This window comes from Parambassis ranga, chromosome 4 (assembly GCF_900634625.1).
Source record: "Parambassis ranga chromosome 4, fParRan2.1, whole genome shotgun sequence".
Lineage (NCBI taxonomy): Eukaryota > Metazoa > Chordata > Actinopteri > Ambassidae > Parambassis > Parambassis ranga.
Window position 1 is genome coordinate 11,705,096 of NC_041025.1, and position 21,930 is coordinate 11,727,025.

Below are 21,930 nucleotides of genomic sequence, written 5' to 3' on the forward strand. Positions count from 1 at the left end.
AAGACAGAATAAGCTTCCAGGACGAAGGCCTTATATGAAGGGTCTGTGTCCCCCTCAGCAGTCCATGTTTTAACAGTCACTAAATAACCCTGGAGGATTTTAGTACTGCAAGTACCAGTCACCTCACTGTTACAAATCTGTGAAATAAGTCTTTATAGCCAAGGAGACGTGGAGCTTATAAATGCAATGAAGTGTGAAGGATCCTCCTGCCACAGTGCTCTGCACTTTATTCATGCTCAGTCCGTCCGTCTGTCTGTCTAGTGCCTGACACTCTGGCTCTTCTCCTTTTCTCTGTCCGCTGTGTCTCTGCCAAAGACATTGCCCTTTCCGCTACTGTTGGCCGTCTGGGACATCATCTCAGAGCTGGAGACAAAAACATATTAACATGAATGACTGTGATGGTGGCATAAAGTTCAGAAAGAGTGACACAGAAAGATATTCATGCAAAAAAGGAAAGACATCCAGGTCAACAGATTTATTGTTTTACCTTTGGATATGAGTTGGTCTGTTGTTGATAAGGTTGTTAAGTTTGTAGTAATCTAGGAATGTTCGAGCCACGTTTCTGCCCAACTTCATGTCTGAGCAAAGGCCGTTAAGGATTGCCTGGATTTTACTTGAATGTTTATTAATGTTTATAATTTATTAGGTTTTATATTTATTTTACTCTTATTACTTTACCTTATTTTGTATTTCTAACCTGTTGAGTATACATGGAGCACCTGGAATGTAAGCAATTTCCCTCTGGGATCAATAGTGGGATCAAGTATTTCTGATTGTGATGTCTTGGTTATGTATACACTGCGAGTGGACACACGTGGCATGAAATGTCCGCATATAGGAAGATATGAAAGAGAAACTCCTAATACCTTGAGACAGGCTGTATGATGTTAATGTGGAAAAGTTGTACACAGCTGCATAATGATGACTATGTCAGATATATGCCCGATATGAATGATAATGTAAGAAGCTTAATGACCTTTGAATGCTGAATAATTGCTTTGAACTGTTTCAGAATATCAAATCTGAATGCACTGAGCATCTGAACATGAGCTGAATTAATCCGAACATAAACTGAATCGCTGCACATAAGCTGAATCACTCTAAAAAGTCAGTTTGGGCCTGCCGAGATTTAAGGGCACCCCTTAGGAAAATCACTGCATCAGTTTGTCACTTGTTGAGCTTTTGAAGCTGCAACTTTATTTTAACATGTTACCTTATGGAAACAGAAACATGTCAGCAGTGAAATCATTTTTTATTGGCTCAACAGAAACATTTTTATGATTTAAACAAAACTAGGCATGTGCATTAATTTGGGCACCCCCTAAAAAATAATTCTGTCAATATTTAGTAGAGCTTTTGCTACAATAACAGCCTGTAGACGCCTCCTATAGCCACACGGCCCCATAACATGATGGACCCTCCACCAAATGTCACGGTAGGCAATAAGTTCCTCTCAAGCAGTTCAGTTTGTCTCTTACACCATGCATGCCTCCTCTGGTTCTGACCAAATAATCTTAGACCAATCTGACCACAGTATTGTTTTCTAATTCTTTTCTAATTATTATGTTGCTCTTTACTGTCCAAAGTTTCTATGATTCCCCTCTATTTGCAGATCATAAAGCCCAGGCTTTGTTTGAATTCATTTTGACTCCCAGCTGAAAGAAAACAGAAGTTGTCATTATATTTATTTAATGGATTTAAGCATGGTTTATTCAAACCAGTAAATCCTTACTTGGAATTTAGACACATGTAACAATTAAAAAAATCCTTTAACCCCCCTCTCTCTGTTTTTGCCATCACACCCACTGAGGTACAGTAAATAATAGGAACAAGTGCCAGGAGAAATGAGCAGTGTAAATCCTAAGGTTTCAACACACTGCTGAATTAACTAAGGCTTAATCACCTGCATTCCACTTATGTCAGCCAAATGCATGACGCTGGTATGAATCAGACAAAAGCAATTACTTATACACTGAGGCCTAATTTAAATTCAAAGATGAGTGCACACACCGTCCCCCTGCCCAATTCTGCTGCCTCGCTGCATTAGGGACAATATTACTGCTTACTGCTTTTATAAAACAGCTAAGCGTCTATGAGTGCCGTTGCTAAGCCTCTGATCATTAGGACAGCACGGCCAGTAATGATGTCAATCAGGTTTGGGTAATGAAGAAATAGTAAACCATCTGAATGCCAACGATGTTTCCAATCACCAAGGATATAGTGAATATAGATAATAAGAACAATGTCACTAATATAAATAAATTCCATCTCATCACTCAGGTGAATGGGAAAACATCACATGAACATCAGCAGTCAATCCCTCTGTCCACCTCCCTTCAGACAAATGTCCATCCATACAGGACATCCATACATATTGTTTCTATAGATCCACATAAAAACAAACAGATCCATAAAGTTTGCCCAATCTTGTGGAATTGATGTTTAGCTGCCTCCATTCTTCACCAGGCTGGAGCATGATGAAGCAACACACAGCCATAATCTGTCACTTTCCCATGTCATTACCTTGTTGATACTCAGATACGGCCTGTCATCAGCTGAACTATCCATCTGTCACAGCTGTGTGATTGAAACAACTGGCATGCAGGAAGAAAAACAGATTTAAAACAAGAAAAAAAAAACAAAGAAATGACCTATGCTACATAATTTGTTGTTGCTATAAAGGTGAAAAACAATTGGCCAAAAGCTGTTTAACTTGTAAACCATCCATCTACAGTTTGAACAGGTGTGCACTTCTGATTATGTATTTTGTCATATCTCACTCACACACACACACAGTGTGTCAGTGAGTCAGAAGGTTGAAGCAAGGCATCTGGACCTGCAGAGGTTTCTTTAAAGAAAGGTCCTACTACAGGTTCTGAATGATTTTGACCTGGATGACTGGGAATCTTCATCAACACACAGAAAACTGCGTACTTGTAAATATGCAGGCAAGCCCCTCTATAGTGAGTCTGTCACCTTGGCCTTTGATGGTGTATTGATGTGTATGTTCAGCAGTGTGCACGTCTGCACAGAACTTCATTCTTCACCCGGCAGGCTGATGGCAACACTCTCCACATGACTCCAGAGTCTGTGTTTATACCCCATCTGGCTGTTTGTCTGTGAGTCCTGCATCAGGACAGACTTGCTGTGAGTGTGTGTGTGTGTGGGCATGGGCCTCACAGTCTGTCTCATTAAATACTGCTAGCTGATGATACCAGCTGATTAGGTTGAGATAAAACTGCAGATGAACAACAAAAGGTTATGTCCTTCTCGATGTTGCTTTTATGCTAATTTTATTGCACAAGAGTTCTAAAAAAGGCCAAACCCCCTTTGAGAGACTCTGCTTCCATTAATCAGACAGCACCCACCAGTCTTAGCCTCATGGCTGAATGAGCACCCTCATCCCTCATCTATAAAAAACTGAGTCATCTTACCAGGTCTAACTTTCATTCCTTCATACTTTTTGGAAATGGGACCGATCAGCAGACTTTCAGAACCCCACAGAGGCTTCTGGCAGACAAGGAAGGAGACTTCAATAAAAGAGGGTCTGACTACATCCAGGAGCAAAGAAAACAGGAGGGCAGTCAATATAGCACGAGAGGCAGGAAGAGCAACTTCCACTTCTTGGCAAACATCTGACTAATAGAGCTACATGTTGGCTTCCTGCCATCATGGTATTGGGTCTTTCTGAAGACAGCCATGAGATAAGTGCAGTTAATATTGTTCATCCTGAGGGGGTTACACAACAGAGAGCACAGAAATCTTCAGTATTAATAGAAGGAATATTCCTCGGAAATCCTTGTGATAGATGCTTCAGTCTGGAGCCAAATTGTGAACCAACAAGCCAATCAAGCAGCTGACTATTCCCAACAAGCATGCCAGGATAAAAATAGCACATATGAGTTTTATGTGGAAGTCTGCCAGTAGCTGTTAATGAGTCAGTGATAAACTTTACTATATTTACAGACAATCACCCTCCATGTATCCTTGATATCTTCACTCTGACCTCTGCAAAGTTTTTGGTATTTTCCTCAGTTCTCTTTCATCAGCAGAGCTTGGTGCCAGTCCTGAGCTCTTTGGCCAGGCACGCTCAGCGACAAAAATATCTCCCGGACCCCACCGCGCGCAGATGGCCTCTCAGCTTGGCTTGTCACGACTCACCGTCTATTACAGGAGGTTTTGTGATGGACGGTCAGCTTCTGAAGGAGAACTTTTTCCACAGGGTATGTGGTCAAAAACACAGAGGATGCCCTGACTGCTGCCTGGCTTGTTGCCGAGGGAAACCGTAGGGTCTGGAATGAGGCTCTTGCTGCAGCAGGAAGTGCAGCATGTGTGAGCCAGGAAACAGTCGGCGGGCTATAGCTTGGATTAGAGTGGTGGGTGGCACAACAAATATTCAGAAAAGCTGCTTCAGCTGCTTCAATCTGCATCAAGGCACTCTCCATTAATACTCATAATATTGTTTATACTGTGTCATCAACTTAAGTGGATCTGAAGTTATTATCATTATCATTGTGTAATCATTATCCATCACTGGGGAGGTCACAGGGAGGTGTGTGAGGTGTATTCTTGAACATCTTGGTACACATAATAGTCTTGTCTAATCAATAGCAGGTCACTGTCATGGCTCAAGGGTGTGCCAGCTTAGACCCTGATGAGATATGGGACACGTGAGACAAAGGGGATGGGGGCCGTCATGACTTGTTTACCGCAGCTGTTTGCTGTCAGCACCGCATTTAGCGGCTTTCACCGTCACGTCTCTCGTGCCTGGTCCTGCCAGACGGACAGACAAGGTGACAAACAGACAACAAGGCCCCTAGTGGTAAAATGAACAAGACACGTGGAGAATGCTGTCTAGATTGGACGGGCGTTAACAAGGAGACAAGCAAGGGGACATTCAAGCCATCAATACAGGCCACTGACAGGTCCTGTCACTGCACTGACACGCAGAGGACTAATTATCAATGCTAATTAAGAAGCTAGTCAACAACAGCAATACAGAAAGGGACATTTTTGTCCCTAATAGTGAATAAACAGACAGAAAGACCTCACGTCCTGTTGCCCAGAGGGACAAACAGGACCAGATTTAAGTCCCTGACAGGAGGGTGTGCCTCTGCCAAGGAGACAAGCTCTGAAACCTGAACAACAAAACAAAGTAAGGGCAAGAAAGGCTTCTGTTTTCATACACTGAACATTAATAACTAAATCTTTTAACCAATCCAGCTGTGAAACACTAGAATCCAAAGTCAATTATTATATTTATTTACAAAATCACAAAAGCCACTATGATGCAAAAACAGAAAAAATACACATATCCTCACACACACATCACCTGCACAGCTGTGGTTTATAGCTTCTGTGCTGTCTTACTGATGTCATTCATTATTTAGTTTTATATTAAAAACTGACAACAGAAGAGCAAAAATGAAAATAAATCAAAACCTACCAATAAACAGAAAGTAAAAGTAAAACCTAGACTACAACTTACAACTTTTACTTTTCCAATGACACTTCAACTGCTTTCATGTCTTGCTTTTCTATTTCCAGTCTGTCGATGATTTCAGCTGCTCTCTGAGCTTGAACTTTTAAAATTCACTTCTTCCATTTTATTTGCCATCTCAGCTCCTCTACATGTATTTTGACTGCTCCTTTCACTCCGTTTACCACTCATATTTTCAACTTTCTTCACTACTTGTATTGACTTTCACTACCTTTAGTGAAACTGTTACTTAATCTGCTTTTACTATTATTATAATATTGATATTTTTGACTTCCTCTTTACTACTAATATCATGAGTTATATGGGAAGTTTTTCTGCACTTAAAGTTCACATAATTTATAAAAACATTTAGAATTATTTTCTTCAAATAATTCCTGTTTCTAGTGCAAATATATTTCTGAACTTTCTCAGACTTTCTGTGAATATCAGTCTTATCAGCATGCCAAAAAATTACCATGACTGGAACTGTGTGTGTGTGTGTGTGTGTGCATCTTTGTGAGTACCCATGTGAGGACACCTGTTCATCTGAGCATGGCAACAATATTTGTGCAATTGACTGTGTGTAAATGTCAGTGTGTGTGTCCGCTTGCATATGTGAGCACCTATCTATTTGTGCATGTCTGTGTGATATGATGTGTATGATGTGTGATAGTGAAGCATATTTGCCTCTAAGCTATATCATTTGCATACTTGTCACAGCCTGTCCATTGGGTGTCAGGCTCACTGATGCGTACTGTGTTCCATTGGCAGCTCCGGCATTCATGGAGTCCCACTGTTATGGTGAGGTGCACGTCGAGTGTTGCTGCTTTGGCAGACAGACATGACACACACGTGAAGAAAATGAGGAGCGTGTGTGTGTGTGAGTGTGCGCACATTTACCATCAAAGCTAGCTGGCCTGGCTGTCAATCCATGCTGTGTCAGAGCACGCCTGACGTCAACAAGGTCGCACAGAAAAAGTTACTGCTCAACTCAGAAGCAACAAACAGGAACAAACACTTCCAGGGAAGCATTCATTCTGAATGGCTTTCAAAGTTTTCAATAATACTTCAAAGTCACTGACATCGCTGTCTCTCCACATTATAAAGAAGGGCACAAACACACACTCAATCACATAAAAACACATGCTTAAACTTACATGCACACACCAGAAAGAGTCAAGCTGGGTTTTGAACAAGATCCCAGATTCTCTCAACCTTGATACATCCCACTTTTCTAGTTTAAACTTCACAGCTTCATCACACTGTCGCACCATGAAAAAAAAAGTGGAGAAAAACCCACTGCAGGAGTGTCTGTGAGTCTGGAGCTAATTTTAAGTAAGCTTAGTAAGAAGAGACACGCAAATGCAGGAAAAGGTACATGCAGACATGGACATACACACACAGGTGTTAAATGATTAGAGGACAAAGAGAAGACAGACACACAATAGAGGTTGTCCCTGCTGTTTTTAGAGAAGCAAATTCTCAGCTTGACTAGATGATATAATGAGCTGTTATGTTCTAGGTGATGAGATAAGAGGAAAGGACAGAATAGAGGAGACACAAGTAGAGAGAGGAGAAATAATAATGAAAAAAATCAAATACAAACAGACGGACCAGCATTGCATCGCAACTTCAAACTGTGACAAAAACTCAACTGTGAGAAAGGTTAAGATTTCAATTTTTGGTGGCTGCAAGTCACAGCAGTGTAGAAGGAGAGTCAGGAAAGGTGAGAGGGCGAGGGCAATGCTTTTTGAAGTTGGTGGGAGTTAGGGGCCAGGTTATTATTTATTTGTCATGTATTAGTTTAGAGGAGTGTGTGTGTCTGTGTGTGCATCAGGTGAGAAGAGTGAGCGGGAGGGGTGGCGGATGTTAAAGGTCTCTGTTGATGATTTGCACGCTCCATCGAGCTGACTGCTGGGGCGTAAAAAGTGACATGGTCGGTTCCTTCAACCTGCCTGACCTCAATCTCCACTCTACACCAGGTCCCTGTGCTGCCTGCTCACCCTGCAGAGCTCCTCCTTCTTGAACCCCTCCCTTTTCACAGCTCCACACACGCACACACACACACACATATACTCCTGGAAGTCCTCTGACCAGACCTGAGTTCTCTTATAATATGACCTTCAGAAGAAATGAACACACACACACAGACACCCTGGCTCTGGGTTTTTCTTATCTTATGCCACCAGTTCAATTGAAAAAGCAGAGTGGAATTTGTTATGTTTGTTTAGCATAACATCCAGACACCTGTCTCCTCAGTGTAACTCTGACTGCCTGTCTGCAGCTGTGGGTGGTGCCCTGTGTGCACACACATGCCTGTACTCTCATTTGGGCTTCACAACTTTAATGCAGAGACCTGAGATGTTTTTATAAGATGCGTTAAAGTAATGAGTGTATGTGTGTGTGTAAAAAACATACAGGTTACTGTGTATAGTGCTGAAGAATTTTGCTTTTACCACAGAATGCATGTTTGCCATCATACCAGTGATCCTTCTTTATCACTAACTTTTGATGTGTTAATGAATCGTGACTTGCCTCTTCTATGGTGAAGCACATTGTGCCAGTTATTGGCACTAGAGGGCACTAGGACTACATCTACACGCACCAGCCCCTCCACCTGCCGAGTATGTGTAGGAGAAGCACATACTTTTCATATGTACGGTCCTTATCGCTCTCTCTAAATCTCTCTTTTGCCCTCTTCTCACTCACTCTATCTTTAAGATCAGATCGCCATCGGCCAGCTCTCAGGAGCTCGTCAGCCCTGAGAAGGTCAGTGGAAGGAAAACTTCCTCCCATCTGCTTCCATTAAGGCACCTGTGACCTTCGTTTTTAACGTGATGAATGTACATGTGTGCACCAATGTGTGTGTGTGTGATTGTAGTTGACAGGGATCTTGTTTGCGCCATTGTTCCATTGTTTATCGCAATCAAAGCTTCAACTATGCGCGCACACACACAGACACACAGCACTGCATGTGCCAATACAAACCCCTTTCTCTTGTCTCCTTTGTAAATGAAATCAATAGAAGCAGCTATCACATCCCTATTCTGTCACTGCACATCTGTCGCAACAAGAGGCAACAAAAGAGCAACATGCTTTTCTGGTGAGTACACATGACCTGACACAGAAACACATTCGCACACACATGCTCACGGTCTCACAACTACAACACAAACACCAAGATAATGACTCCAATGATTACAAGATGAGTTGGCTTGATTTCAGTGGGAGATTGTTGCTGCGGGAACAGTTTGTGTATTTGTGTGTGAGATGAGGAGAAATTAAGACAGCAACATTACTGCTGCTCTCACTTTGAATCCAATCCTTTCCTTTTCCTCCCTAACGCACAGATCACATGCATGGTGAAGGATACATGTCTCCTCCGTGTAGGGCACAGGAGCGGCGCTGCCAGCTGTCATGTAGCTGTAGAAGGACACCTCCAGAGTGTAGCAGTAGGATGTGTCGTCAAGGAGACCACCAAGGAAACGTCTACCGGTACCGGCTTTCACCACATCGCGGTTAAAGGAAGTGTTGGACTGTAGAAACATAGACAAAAAACTACATGTCAGGTAGATTATGAAGAGAGAAATACACAGTATACATGATTCGTGTAATGTTAGTAGTAGTACTTTATAATACTCAGTACTCTGTTAGTACAGTCATACTTTACTTTACTGCAGTTCTGCAAAGCATTCAGTTCAGTGTTTATGGCAATGTTTTGGTTCTTCAGTCAGCGTCTTTACCGTTCTGTAGTTCTCACTCTCACTCCTCTCATCAGCATTCCTTTATGGTTGCAGCTATATTCAGCTGAAAAGACTAAAAACCAACTTAACAAAGACAGAATTCAAGTAAATCCTGCCTCCTCTGGAGGGAAAAACAATCCATTTCCTCTGCAGTTTGTATTGTGTGAAGGTGCCTTGCTGTCACTTTTGTCTGCTAGCAAGAAAATTAAAAATGTGCTGTGTGGTGGGACGCACAACCAATACAGAACTGACTGACAACACAATCTGAAGGTAAAGAAGGTAAAAGAAGACAGAGGCATGGGTATAGTCAGACTCATGTTTTTTGGGGGTCTGAAAAAACTAAGCTAAAGCTAAGCTAAGCTTCTGAGCTTCTGAGCTGAGAAGATAATCTGGAGTTTTGAAGCATCTTGCTGATACCATCTTTAAAAATCATCATATATGATAAGCAACATGAAAATTGTACATTTAATAGAACTTACAGTGTAATAGAACTTACTCACAACAATGTATTTCCTTATATTGAATAAATGAAAACATAAAAATACATCACAATAGTGATTTACTTCACAGTAAGTCATTATCTTAACTGATTCATGCAATTTTGTTACAGTAATGTAAACAGCTTAAGCAGAAAAAAGTCAGATCTATTTTAGGTTTGAGTGTGTCAGCTATACTACACTATTGTGATGCTGTCTGGGGAGAAGTGTGGAAAAAAGTTTCCATTCACTGTCACTCCACTCTGCTGCAGTGAGAGTTGCCTTGCTGAAATGCAGACTTGGCGACCACCAGTGGGAGTTTGCCATGATTGTGTTGTGCTGCTGCTGCACTGGGCTTTAGGTAGTGCTGAATGGGCAGAGGGACAAAAGCACAGTAAGGGAGATGACCCCTGGGCCAGCTGTCACACAAGCAATACAGAGGAAAGAGAGAGAGGAATTCTCCTGAAATAGCGTTTTACTCGTCCTTCGTAACAGCATATACTGTACAGGCGATGACAATAAGTGACATTTCCATATGTGCGGGTAAACATCTGCCCATCTGTAGTGTATTTAGGTCGCCGCTGGGTGTCAATGGGCAATAAAGGTTATTCTTTATGATATAAGTGGCTCTGCTGTGAAATGTCAGTGTCATTGAGAAAACGAAGGTCAAAGTGACACAGGGATGAGAAGAAATAGTGTAGTGGATAATGATTGTGTAGGAATAGGTGCTATTAGACTGCCGTGTCTGTATCTAAAGCACTGCTGTCACTGAATGGATATTTCTGTCCTTCATTTCTAATACTTTAATTTCCATCTTTGTTTTTCCCTCAGTGTACACAAGTTCTTGCTGTTTCGCTCATGGCCTACTTTACAGTCCTGTGTTTCATCACGTCTCACACAGTCTTCTACCTCTGTCTGCATCCACACCCAGCATTTTATTCTCTCCAGACATATTGTACACTAAATACTAAATCTACATGTTTTAAGCCTTATGTGGCAGCCATGGATGGAGACCTGTTTTCAAAATTGTCCATCTGTCTCAGTCTATTCAGTTCTTCAGGAACACTTGAGGGAATTTCTTTAAACTTGGCACAGACCTCCACTTGGAATTAAACTCAGTTTGGTGGCCAAAGGTCTCTGTGACTTCATTGACTGATTTATTTTAGCCATATTGTATGAATTATGACAAACAACACAAAACATGTGCAACCTATATCTCTATATTAAAACATATTTTTGAGTTGAAATCATTTGGTGGATGTTTAAATATTGTATTTGATAAATAAAGGTGTTTTATTTCTCTCACCTCACCTTCTCTTCGTCTGTCATTGTTATAATCATCTTTCCTCTGCACTCCCCTCATGTTACCGCTGCCCTTTTTTGCATGCATTTAGCTTTCTCTCTTGGGTCAGCTGGGTGCTTGACATACAGCTAATTAATACTGCGCACGTGTGTAGTCTCTGTGTGTGTTTCAGTGAAGCAGGTGTTTTCTTAAAATCAACATCACACCTCAAATGCATGTAATTACTCTTGGGAGGTTCTCAGTGCAACACTGGTCCTCAACTGTCTGCACTAAGAGGGCATCAGTTGGCAATTAAGTGCCTTGCTGAGCACCACCTCACCAGTATTTGCTGAGACAAGACGATTTCATGTTGTCTTCCTGATCTAACCCCTAGACCGAAGCAGGTGAACCAGTGGCCCTGAGCCCCCCTCTCTGATGTATGTGTGTGTGTGTGTGTGTGTGCGACTTACAAAGGAGAAGTCTGGTGCATTTTGGCACAGAAGTCTGGGGAAGACAGCCTGTCTCTGAACACGCTCCTCATCTTCAAACACGTTGCCATACATGAATCCATTCAGCATGGTGGAGTGGGCATGGACATCAATGTAGAACTCCAAGCTAACCCGCTGATGAAGGGAAACACAAAGAGAAGAGGTGCAAAAACAGCAGATTAGTTAGAATATTTTATATATATTTATATTATTTCACATCACATATTATTGACTTTTTTGGCTCCGGGACCCTCCAGACACAGCATCCCCAAGATTTGCTCACACCTCACACCTGAAAGGAGCCAACCATCCACACATAATGTCAATCAGGCTGTCCTTCTGAAGGGCACACCTTCAGTACAAACAGAAGGTGGTGTAAACACACACACTCACTCCCTTCTGGATGTCTGACCCTAACTGAATTTATCAGATTAATATGGACTTCGTATTGACCATGTCATGTCTTTTCTCTGTACCTTCGGTAAAATAGATTTGATAAGACCTGTTTCTTGTGCGTGCGCACACACACTCCACACAGAAAGAGACACACTTTCCTCTTGTGATACAAATATATCACAATCTCTATAAGCCTCAGGATACAGGGCCATCAGAGTTATGAGCCAAGGAGGCGACAAAAGAGAAGCATCAAGTCACAAAGGTTTAACACTAAAGGTGAATTTATTTTAGCTTGTTAGAACTAAAGTAAAGTGTAAGATGGCTAATAACATGTTCCTGCATCTACAACAGGAGGGCAGCCTGACACCCAGTGCTGTACATTTTTAAAGGTGTGATCACACTGTAAAGCTAGAGGATGAACCTCACTAAAAATGGCAGCACAAAGGAAATGAAAGAAGAACAAAAAGTGAGAATGTTGGTCAGATGTCACCAAAAAAAACAAAAAAGTATAATTTCTACATTTCAACCCTTAAATCCATTGTTGACTTTGTCTTCAATTATTGGTTTAGATTAATTTCTGTTTATTAAGAATGAACAGAGGCGACATCCTCACTTCAGCAGCCCATGTTTGTTTCCCTGTATTTCACCAATTGCATGGGAATGCAGAGATATTAACATGACTTATATAGTCAGAATTTCTATAACTAAGCTAAAACAAGGTGCAGCATTTAGCTCTGATTGGATCGACTTCAACACAGGTTCTTATCTCTCTGTGGTCCTGGTTGGCACTCAGGACTCCAGCAATGTAAATACTAAAACCTCAATGTGTAGACTGGCAGTATCCTCACTTCAGCACTCCAACACAAGCGCAGCAGATACCCCCTCCGCCACGCACGCCTTCTGACCCCTCACTCTGTGGCAACACCCACCAGTATCCCTCCTCCCCTCTCTTATCACTTTGTTCACCTTCTCCTGGTTTTATCCTTCCACTTCTCTTCCTCGTCCTCCCTTTTTTTATCTCCTTCCCTCCCTTCTTACCTCCCCACTCATTAAAGATTCAGGACCACACCATGTTCCCTGTGGGTCATAAAGAGGAGGAGAGGAAGAGAAGAATGAGATGATGGGGAAGGAGCGGAGGAGATAAGGGGAGAAGGAAGGAGGAAGGAAAGGAAAGGAGAGGGGAAAAAACAAAGAAGGACAAAAGACAGAGAGAAAACCTTGAATACGGTTTTAGGTATTTGTGTGTGTGTGTATGTGTGTGTGTGTGTGTGTGTGTGTGTGTGTGTGAAGAGACTAAGGGGCAGGGAAGAGCAAACAGCAAAAACATAGAGATGGGGGTGAAAGGGGGAGACAATAAGTATGTAAAGACAAACAGAGAGAGGACGAAATGAGAGGAAGACAGAGAGAGATAGAGAGAGACATACAGATGTGCGTAGAGAGATTGGCAGGAGAGAGAGAAACCAGAGAGAGAGAGAGAGAGAGAGGGAAGCGGTGCTTGGGCGGCCCAGGCGACGCAGTGTGCCTGTGTTTGAAATTCCGCTCACAGCCAAAGCAATTTCCTGGCGGTGGCTGTGCTGTCAGCTGCTTGGCTGGCTGGCGGTGAAATATGGTGGCTGGGAGTCGGCCGCTAGCAGCCCCCGACAACCTGATGGATGGAGCCCCAGAGGAGAGGAACAGCAGCAGGAGAAGGTGGGGTGGGGAAGAAGAGGGAGGGAGAAACAACAGAAAAACAAAAGGGAAAAAAAACAGGCAAGAAACAGAAAAAAGGTAAATGCAGCCAACAGAGCAGTGGTGGTGATGGGAGGTAGACAGAAATATGTAGTGAGACATAAAGACAGAGTTAAAGGAGGGGTAAGGAAAAAGAGATGTGAGAGCGGTAGATCCAGGTTTATTAAGCAGAGGGTGGAGGGAGTTAAAACCAGGAAGCCGTGGTCTAGACGAGGGAAACAAGCCTAATAATCACCTGGGTCTCCCCCCTTTGGTGGAGGTTGGTGGAGGTGGGAGGAGGAGGGGGGGGGGGGATAAAAGGAGGAGGAGATAGAAGTGGCAGCATTGGAGGAGGGAGGACAAGCAGGTGATCAAAAGTGGCAGACAGGGTGTAGTGAAGAGGTTAACTGGCTGTTACATGCTCACAGAATCAAAGCGGCTGAGGTGAATGAAGTGTCTGCAAATTCAGGACAAGTTTTTTACTCGACTGTGTTTAACAGAAGGAGCAACTGACTCTGGACAATGTTTGGAGGGGTTAAAGATTTAATTATTGTTAATGTAAGAATTCTGTAATAAATACAGCTATGAATAAGGTCCTGTTTAATAATTATACGTGGTTACCTTTTTGAACAACCTATTTTTTTTTTTAAATATGAACAATTCTTGAACTTAATATTGACTCTCATCATGAAAGAAAAGGATGTTCAGCTATTTGTGCTGCCTACATCATGGATAGTTATCTTGGACATGGAGAAATGTCTTGTTGTTGTTTGCTTTCTACTTTTTATCTGGAGCAAACTTTTCTTGGACAATTTGTTTTTTTCTGCCAGAGGCTCCACCATTCTCCAAGTTGTCTACTCTGTCGCCTTGGCAACAGTCACTCCCTTCTCCAGCTTGCACACCTTTGTGCCAGTTTGCAGACGTCACCACAGACTGAAAACACAAATATACTTCAGATAGAGATTTAGCTGCAGCTGAAGGGTTTAATGGGTGTGACCTTGTTTGACTATAGGTTGAATATAACATGCTCATTTGTTTGAAAATGCTTTGCACTAGCTTTAATTGATAGTTTCTAGCCTAACCTAACCTCAACCTGTGGCCAGAAGTAAACAAAGTGTCAGAGCTAATACAGCTAATATATCAGACTGTCCTGAAAATAACCCAGAAGGATTCTACATCCTGAGAAGGTCTCCTTCACAGCATCATGTGAAGGACACCATAGGAGCAGCAGTAACAGCCATGAAGCCCACACAATGTCATGTCCAGGCTTACTACAATGCTCAGTTAATGCCCTGTCAATCAAACTGAGACGGTTCTGAAGGCCCCACCAATGTGATTGATGCCTCAATTAACAACCCGCTCTGACCTCCAGAATTGTTCATTTGAAATTGTAATTAAGCAATTAGGGGCAATTAAGAAACAGAGACTGCTGAATGAAAGTCAGAAGACAATTTGAGAGAGTGAGAGAGGGAAACATGGAGGGAGCGAGTGTCCAAATTAAACCTCTCAGAAAGAAACAAAAGCCCCATCTTGCTGCAGAAACTCCAGGGAACTCTCAACTTGTGGTGAACTTTCAGTAGCGGCAAACAATTTAGTGTAAAACCTAGAAGGTCAAACGAATGAATTTTGTCAGACAAGTACTTATCTGCTGCATATTAATTAGAGCGGGGTGCGGGGGTGCAGCGAGAGCCGTAAATGCTCGGCTTATCTTTACACGGAAAGGAAAAAGAGCTGATTGAAGCAGGATTACAAGCTCCTGAATAAAGCTCTTGGCATCAGCAGCAGCATACCTTTTGAGGGGAAGAGGAAGAGCTGCTTGTTCAGGGGAAAAAAAAAGTTGAACGTACTACTCACATAATGCATATTACACCGCATTAAACATATAATACCTGTGGGAGGAGTGGAATGGGTTTATTCATGTGCAGAATCCACCTGGGCTTATAGGTGGGCAGCACAACTGGAAACACATGCACATGAGAGGACGTTAGCCACACTCTCTCTGTTCTTTTAATGGTTCATATGCTGTCTGTTCATTATGTCAACACTGGATTTAACATAAAACACCATCTCTGGATGTTTATTTTACTGTTTTAACGGCTCAGTAGGTTTTGTTTTTACTTGCTGTTGATGTTTGTTTTGGGCTGCTGTTTTCTATTATTTGCATTTATTGTTTTAAGTAGTGTTAGACTTTCATCCAGGAAATTGGGGTTTGTGTCTCCTGTTTTTCCAATTTACTTTCCGAAGACATGTCCAAGTCAGTTGTTTTAGATCTTAGTTTGGGTTAGCCTGGCTCTTTCTCTATTCTATACAAAGATTGATAGGGGACAGTACAACAAAAATCCAAGCAATTTTTTGAACAACACAGGCAGCAAATCATCACATAAAGACCGCCCCTTATTAGATAAATGATTATGATTGGTTCGACTGTGTTTTTACCAAGTAACACTAGCTGTGAAGTGGAGGGATTCCAGACCCATTTCAAGGAGACAATTTGTGACTGGTCAGGTTAGTTTTGGGTTAAATCTGATACTACCACACTAAACACACGTTCAATGCAAACGTCTTCCCTCTACAACAAGCTTCTTTACCAATTCTTCAAGTTCCGTGATGACATGTCTCACCCTGATTGTGAGATTTTACATGTGCTTATTTAAATAATAGCATATAATTACATAAATACAACAAAAGTAGTTTTCAGAGTAAGGTCTGATGAACAGGATGAGATCACTATGTAGAGAAATGTAGTAGCCTACTGTGTCACAAAGCCAATACTAGATAAGTGCTGGTTAGGACATGTGTTTAGAAAACGGTTGTTTCTAACCTCAGGACAACTGGTTAATGGCTAACTTAACATCTGGACCAGGGACAGCAGGTGAAAACTGTCATTTGGCAAACACTAGCACTTTTACACTGATGCTGATTGTGATGAGCATCATCCCTGAAAACAATAAACAAATAAAATGTTTTGTTTTGATGAGCTAATTCAAAAGAGTGAGCATCAAACACTGTGTTAAAGTTTGCCCCTGAAAAAAGGATAAACGGTATCACTCATACACTGCTGCAAACCTCTAACCGGTATTTCATTAGTTAGAGAAGCCAATTCAGGTCACAGGGGCAGTGACCCTCTAATGATGTAGCGATGACAGAACATGGCAGATGGCATGACCTGCTTCATGGATGAGAGTAAATGACACAAAACTCTGCCTCCGTCTGTCTTCATCTATCTGACTCTCTCCCTCGCCCTCTCTGTCTGTACCCTGCTCTCAAATTGATGGTGGTATTTGTCTGTTTATGAACACAGAGGTGACTTGTAATCAGGCTGAACGGGCGCAGGCAGCCCTCTGCTTCAGGCCTGTTAACGCTACATGAGCTGCCACATCTGTTAGGAGGGCATGCCAGGGGAGGAAGATGTGATAAAAAAAAAATACAGCGAAGAAAAGGAAGTGGGGAGCCACTAAAAAAAAAAAAATATTGTGTTAAAATTAAGATAAGGTAAAAGCCTCTGAACCCAGTTGAGAGAAACAGCATACAAATTGTCAGAGTAGGAGAGTTTCATCTGTATCTTCCTGTGAAAAGCAGACAATTCAGCTTCCAATGGAGGGAGAATAAAGAGAGGGATGATGGAGGGATTGAAATGACGCAGGGATGATGGAGAAAAATTGGCTGTAAATCTCAGAAATGGATCAGAAATGGTTGGCTGACACCAGAGGACATTTTACCGCACATAGAGAGAGGAGAGAGACGACAGCGCGGCAAAAAGAAAGACACAAACACACACAAAAAGCACACACACAGGCTGCCAACGTCACGCACAAGGCAAATCTGCCCATTGAACAAGAAAGGCAGAGAAAGAGAGAGAGAGAGAGAGAGAGGCTGCAGGAGTCACAGAAGGAGGGCATTAGGGAGGATTTCAAGGTGCAAAATCCATCTAGGTGCCGTGACAGCAGCTAATACGTTTGTTTCAGATAGAAAATTAATTTTCTAATATTAAAAAGGTCAAAAATAAGCCAAGGCAACAATGACCTCTTTGTCATCCTTAACAAATTATCCAAAATGGCAGTGTCAGATCGGTGGGGATACATCGGCCGGTGATGAATGCTTCGAGTAATCAGCCAATCAAAAAGAATTCTTCTTCTGCTTTTGATAAATGAGCTGGAAAAGCAACGCTTTAGGAAGAAGATGGGTCCATTTGTTTCTTTGGTCTCTTTTCCTTTTTCCCCCCTCCTTCTCCATTTCTCTCTTTTCAAAACAAACAACAGGGTAGCTTGGGAACAGATTATAGCTCCTTGCATCACTGACTCTTTCAGCCATTTTCCCTGCTGACCACAGTTTAGCTGCAGATGGTAAATGATGGAATTTTATGAAACACTTAAGGCAGAATAGCAGAATAGCAAGCAGAATAAGCTCAGACGTCATTCACTGTTGTCCTTTTAATAGCATTAAACTATTTACATGTCTGAAGCTGTGTTACAGAATAAAACTCTGATGTCCTAGGTCATATGTTTTTTTTTAACCTGGTTCAACAGGGGGTTCAATATCAGGGGAGGATTCATTTGGATGATACGAGCTGCTTTTGTTCCCTGAGTTGCTTATAGGTACAAGTCTGATGAGTGATGATCAGGGTAAGTTAATCAGAGGCAAAAATATAGTCTGCCCTCATAAATTGACAAAACATGGCCTTTGGAATATTAAATGAATAAAACTAATCGGAAAGATGAAGTTAACTAACACACCATGTTTGCAGATCCTATGAGGTTAAATTGACTTTGAGCTAATATTTGGTTGAAGTGATTAAATTCTCTTTATAGGCTAAATAAGATCCTGAAATGCACTGAGCTTGATAGTAATCTGTTACCTGACCAATCTTTGCTTCCATGAAGTTGGATTGTAAACATAGAGAAGGAATCTGTGATTGAAACAAGAGGTTTGACAGGCTGTTTATATGTTTATGTTTGTATGTTTATTTTATTGGACCAGCTGATTTAAAAAGAAGGGCATGAGTTCAGAGTGCTTCTCCACATCTCTCCCCCTGTAGACGTTCTGTTTTCATCTCCCTCAGGGAGAAATGTGTGCTATCATCACTTATAAATCACTCCTAATGCAGGTGATATTTTGGGGAGTGATGAATCTATTGATGCTAAATTGTTACTTTACAAACTCGTTGTTTTCATAGACAAATAAAACCTGGCCAAGTGAGCTGGTTGATAGAACTTAAGTCACTAAAATCTGTTGAATTTGTATACAAATATTTGTCAAATAAAAGTTTGCAGCAGTCAGTGTGGTGTAGATTGCTTCTGCTACAGGCTCTGGTTTAAAAGCCACTTTTCTAGAAACTCACAGCCAGTTATTGAAGTTATATAGAAAAAGGAAGCTATTTTACTAAGAGAAAGGGACTGCTGCTGCTGCTGAATTCACAATGATAAGTGATCATTTCGGAGTGACTCAGGTGTTTGTCACAGGACTGGTTGATGGGTTGGAAACTGAATAAGCTCCTTTGTGAACAGAGGGCAATGTGACTTTGAGCCATGATGTCTTGTGCATGAGACTGTGGGTGTTTAAAGTAGTAAAGATGTCATAGTGATGGACAGACCCTCTGTGTCTTTATAAAGGCCCATGACCAGTTTGTATTGTGACTTTAATTAACTTAACATTCACAGTCTGCACAGTATTTATTAATGTTAGATATAGATATGGAATTAAAGACGCACAAGACAACACACATATTGAATAATTGAATGTATACAGCACTATAAATATTGAGCTGTAAGAGTGGTGATTGATAAGTTCACAGCCTAACGCTGTAACCAAAAGGCAGGGACTCCATGAGAACACAGATGGTTCTGACATACAACATCGCATACTAACTATGCATATGGCTACGTGACTAATCTCTACTGCCGACAGTGTCTGGAGCATAAAGTGGACTCAGTCCAGCTCATACCACTCACTCATAGGTGGGTCTGCTCCTTAAGGCAGCAGCTAATTAAACCACCAGCAGTGGCTGGGTTTAGTCGTATTGTGTCACAGAGAGTTTATAGACAAATCAGACATATTGTTGCTGGAATCGTGGCTTTTCTTACAAAATACAGGCTGTATTACTGTCAATTTATATTCTGTATGCGTACTGCAAAATACAGACATTTTTGTGTCTACCACCACCATAACAAGCTAGTTCATAGTTCAAAGCTCAAGCTTCTTCATATTTATGTAATTTGAATCCCGCTGTTGGAACGTATTGTTATGAGTTTGAAAAGACAGCAAATGTAGCTGCTTTTACAAATGTGACTGTCCTTATCAGGCAGGAACAACCCATTACAATTTATTATAGCCTGAAGACAGTGTTAACGTTGACTGTATTTGTCTGGTGAAAGCATCATTATCAAAACCTGCATTCTTAACAAGCTTTCACACAAATGAAGCAAATTGAAATGAACACAGGGCTGCTGCTGAAGCTGTGTTTGCAGTGACTGTGAACAGCTGATGCTCACTTATGATTTGTTGAAACTGTACAGCACATACCTACACATGCAAGCTTAATGATGATGATCGCAAAGGTAAAGGTGCAATCAGTAATCATTAAGAAGCTCTTCACACATGATTACGATAATTCCCGAGCAGCACTGATTAAATAGTCTCTTAAAGGTTGATATGGTAAGAATTAGAAATGTTTTTGGTTGCTGAATGTCCAAAGCTAAGCTTCCCTCCCCTTTCTTAGCTTAAACATACCTATAAAACAATAAAATCACCCAGAAATGGAAAATTACTTCTCATTCTTGCTTGGATAGTTTTAAACAAATACACAGAGCTATCAGCTAGCAAATGGCCCAGATATGTTAGCTTAGCCCAACTGTTCTGCTGTGGCCGCTGCTGATCTCCTCTTAATGGAGTCCTCCAGCAGAGCCCTCCAACCCTGGTAGCCTCATTAGACTCTACGCCTGCTGTGTGAGACGAGCATGAATGGAGGGCAGCAGCACATGGCCTCCTGGCTGCAGAGTTGGCATTGAAACTGGCATCTGGGAGCCCCAGACATGAGTAGTGTGTCTGATGGGATTAACTGGCTGTGGCGAGAGAGAGAGAGAGAGACAGAAGAGGAGAGGTTGCCCAAGCCTCCAAATTAACTCTGCAAGTCTGAAGGCTATCATCAGGGAGAAGGAGAAGAGGGGTTCAGCAGGACAAGTGCTGGTGGAGAACAGAGAAGGAAATGGAATGGAGGGCATCTGACCAGCAGGAGTGGATTTAGTAAACATATGGTCCAATGGAGTGCTGACTGGGGACTGCATTTACCCAGCTCGGGAAGTGGTGGCAGGCAATGAGGTTATTTTAATGGACTGTAGAAATACACTGTAAAACTCAATACAATCAAACACAAAGCTACACTGATTCATGAACATCTCTAATGAGTTACATACTAGATACAAATAAATTAAAATCAATGATCGCTGATCCGGCCTCTCACAGCCCATTTCTGTTTCACATGATGTTGTGATCATTACACCTTATTTGTAAAGGTTGGCATCTGGCAGATAAGACTTAAAGAGAGCTCATCTTGACCAAGGTTGTCATTACGATATCAGAAATATGTGTAACTGAATTGCTACCGCACTTCAGCTGTGTTTATATGTGTCTGCCAGTCCAGACTGTGTGTGTGTGTGTTTATGTGTCTATGTGTGTGTGAATGACAGGCATGAGTGGATCACCCTGCCATGACGGAGTCTATCGATCAGTGTGTCAGCGTCGGGGGAAAAGGTTAATCCGCCTGATGCCAGCCCCGCTCCTCACCCCATCTCTGGCCTGCCCTACGTCCCGCCCCAGCCTGCTTCCTCTCTTATCAGGATTAGAGGAGTGTACAAAAGGGCAGAGTATTCCCAGGACACACACTGACCTTCAGTAATCCCACCAACCTGCCGCTCTGCTTATAATTAACATCAGGAACAAAAAGAAAAAAAAAATCCCCGCCCTGCCTATGAAGCATTTAGACTGAAAGTCTAAAACTAGAGAAGAAAAAAGTTACAGTGAAGTGAAAGACTGAAAGCACAGTCTTGCTTCAGTAATATGTTTTGAATGGCCAAGAGAGCCTGGCTGACATTCTAGAGGTGCTGACTTGCCTCCCCACGCTCCCCTAGTGCACACACCCCAAACACAGATTGCAGAAACATGCTGAACCAAGCAGGGAGAAAGAAAACTGTTCTCGGGACCAGTAGATACTGATGTGGTGCAGGAGGGCGTGTGTGTGTGTGGGCTCACCGGGTCTTGGTTCATCTGCACTATGAGTTGTTTAACAGCATGCAGCGTGGGGTGGGCCCATGGAGAGGGATCCTGCCAGTGACGATTCAGGTCGAAGCCCATCAAAGAACACCTG

General features: G+C 42.0%; 1 protein-coding gene across 1 annotated transcript in view; it reads right to left on the reverse strand.

The window, feature by feature from the left end:
• Nucleotides 1-148: 148 nt before the first annotated feature.
• Nucleotides 149-21,930, reverse strand: part of agbl4 (AGBL carboxypeptidase 4) — a 211,315-nt gene continuing 189,533 nt past the window's right edge. The window contains exons 9-13 of the mRNA XM_028403749.1: nt 21,816-21,927; nt 11,451-11,603; nt 8,853-9,015; nt 488-578; nt 149-363 (exon numbers count right to left, since the gene is read on the reverse strand). Of these exons, the coding sequence (XP_028259550.1) occupies nt 258-363; nt 488-578; nt 8,853-9,015; nt 11,451-11,603; nt 21,816-21,927 (625 nt within the window). The 3' untranslated portion in view covers nt 149-257. The remainder of the gene's footprint in view (nt 364-487; nt 579-8,852; nt 9,016-11,450; nt 11,604-21,815; nt 21,928-21,930) is intronic.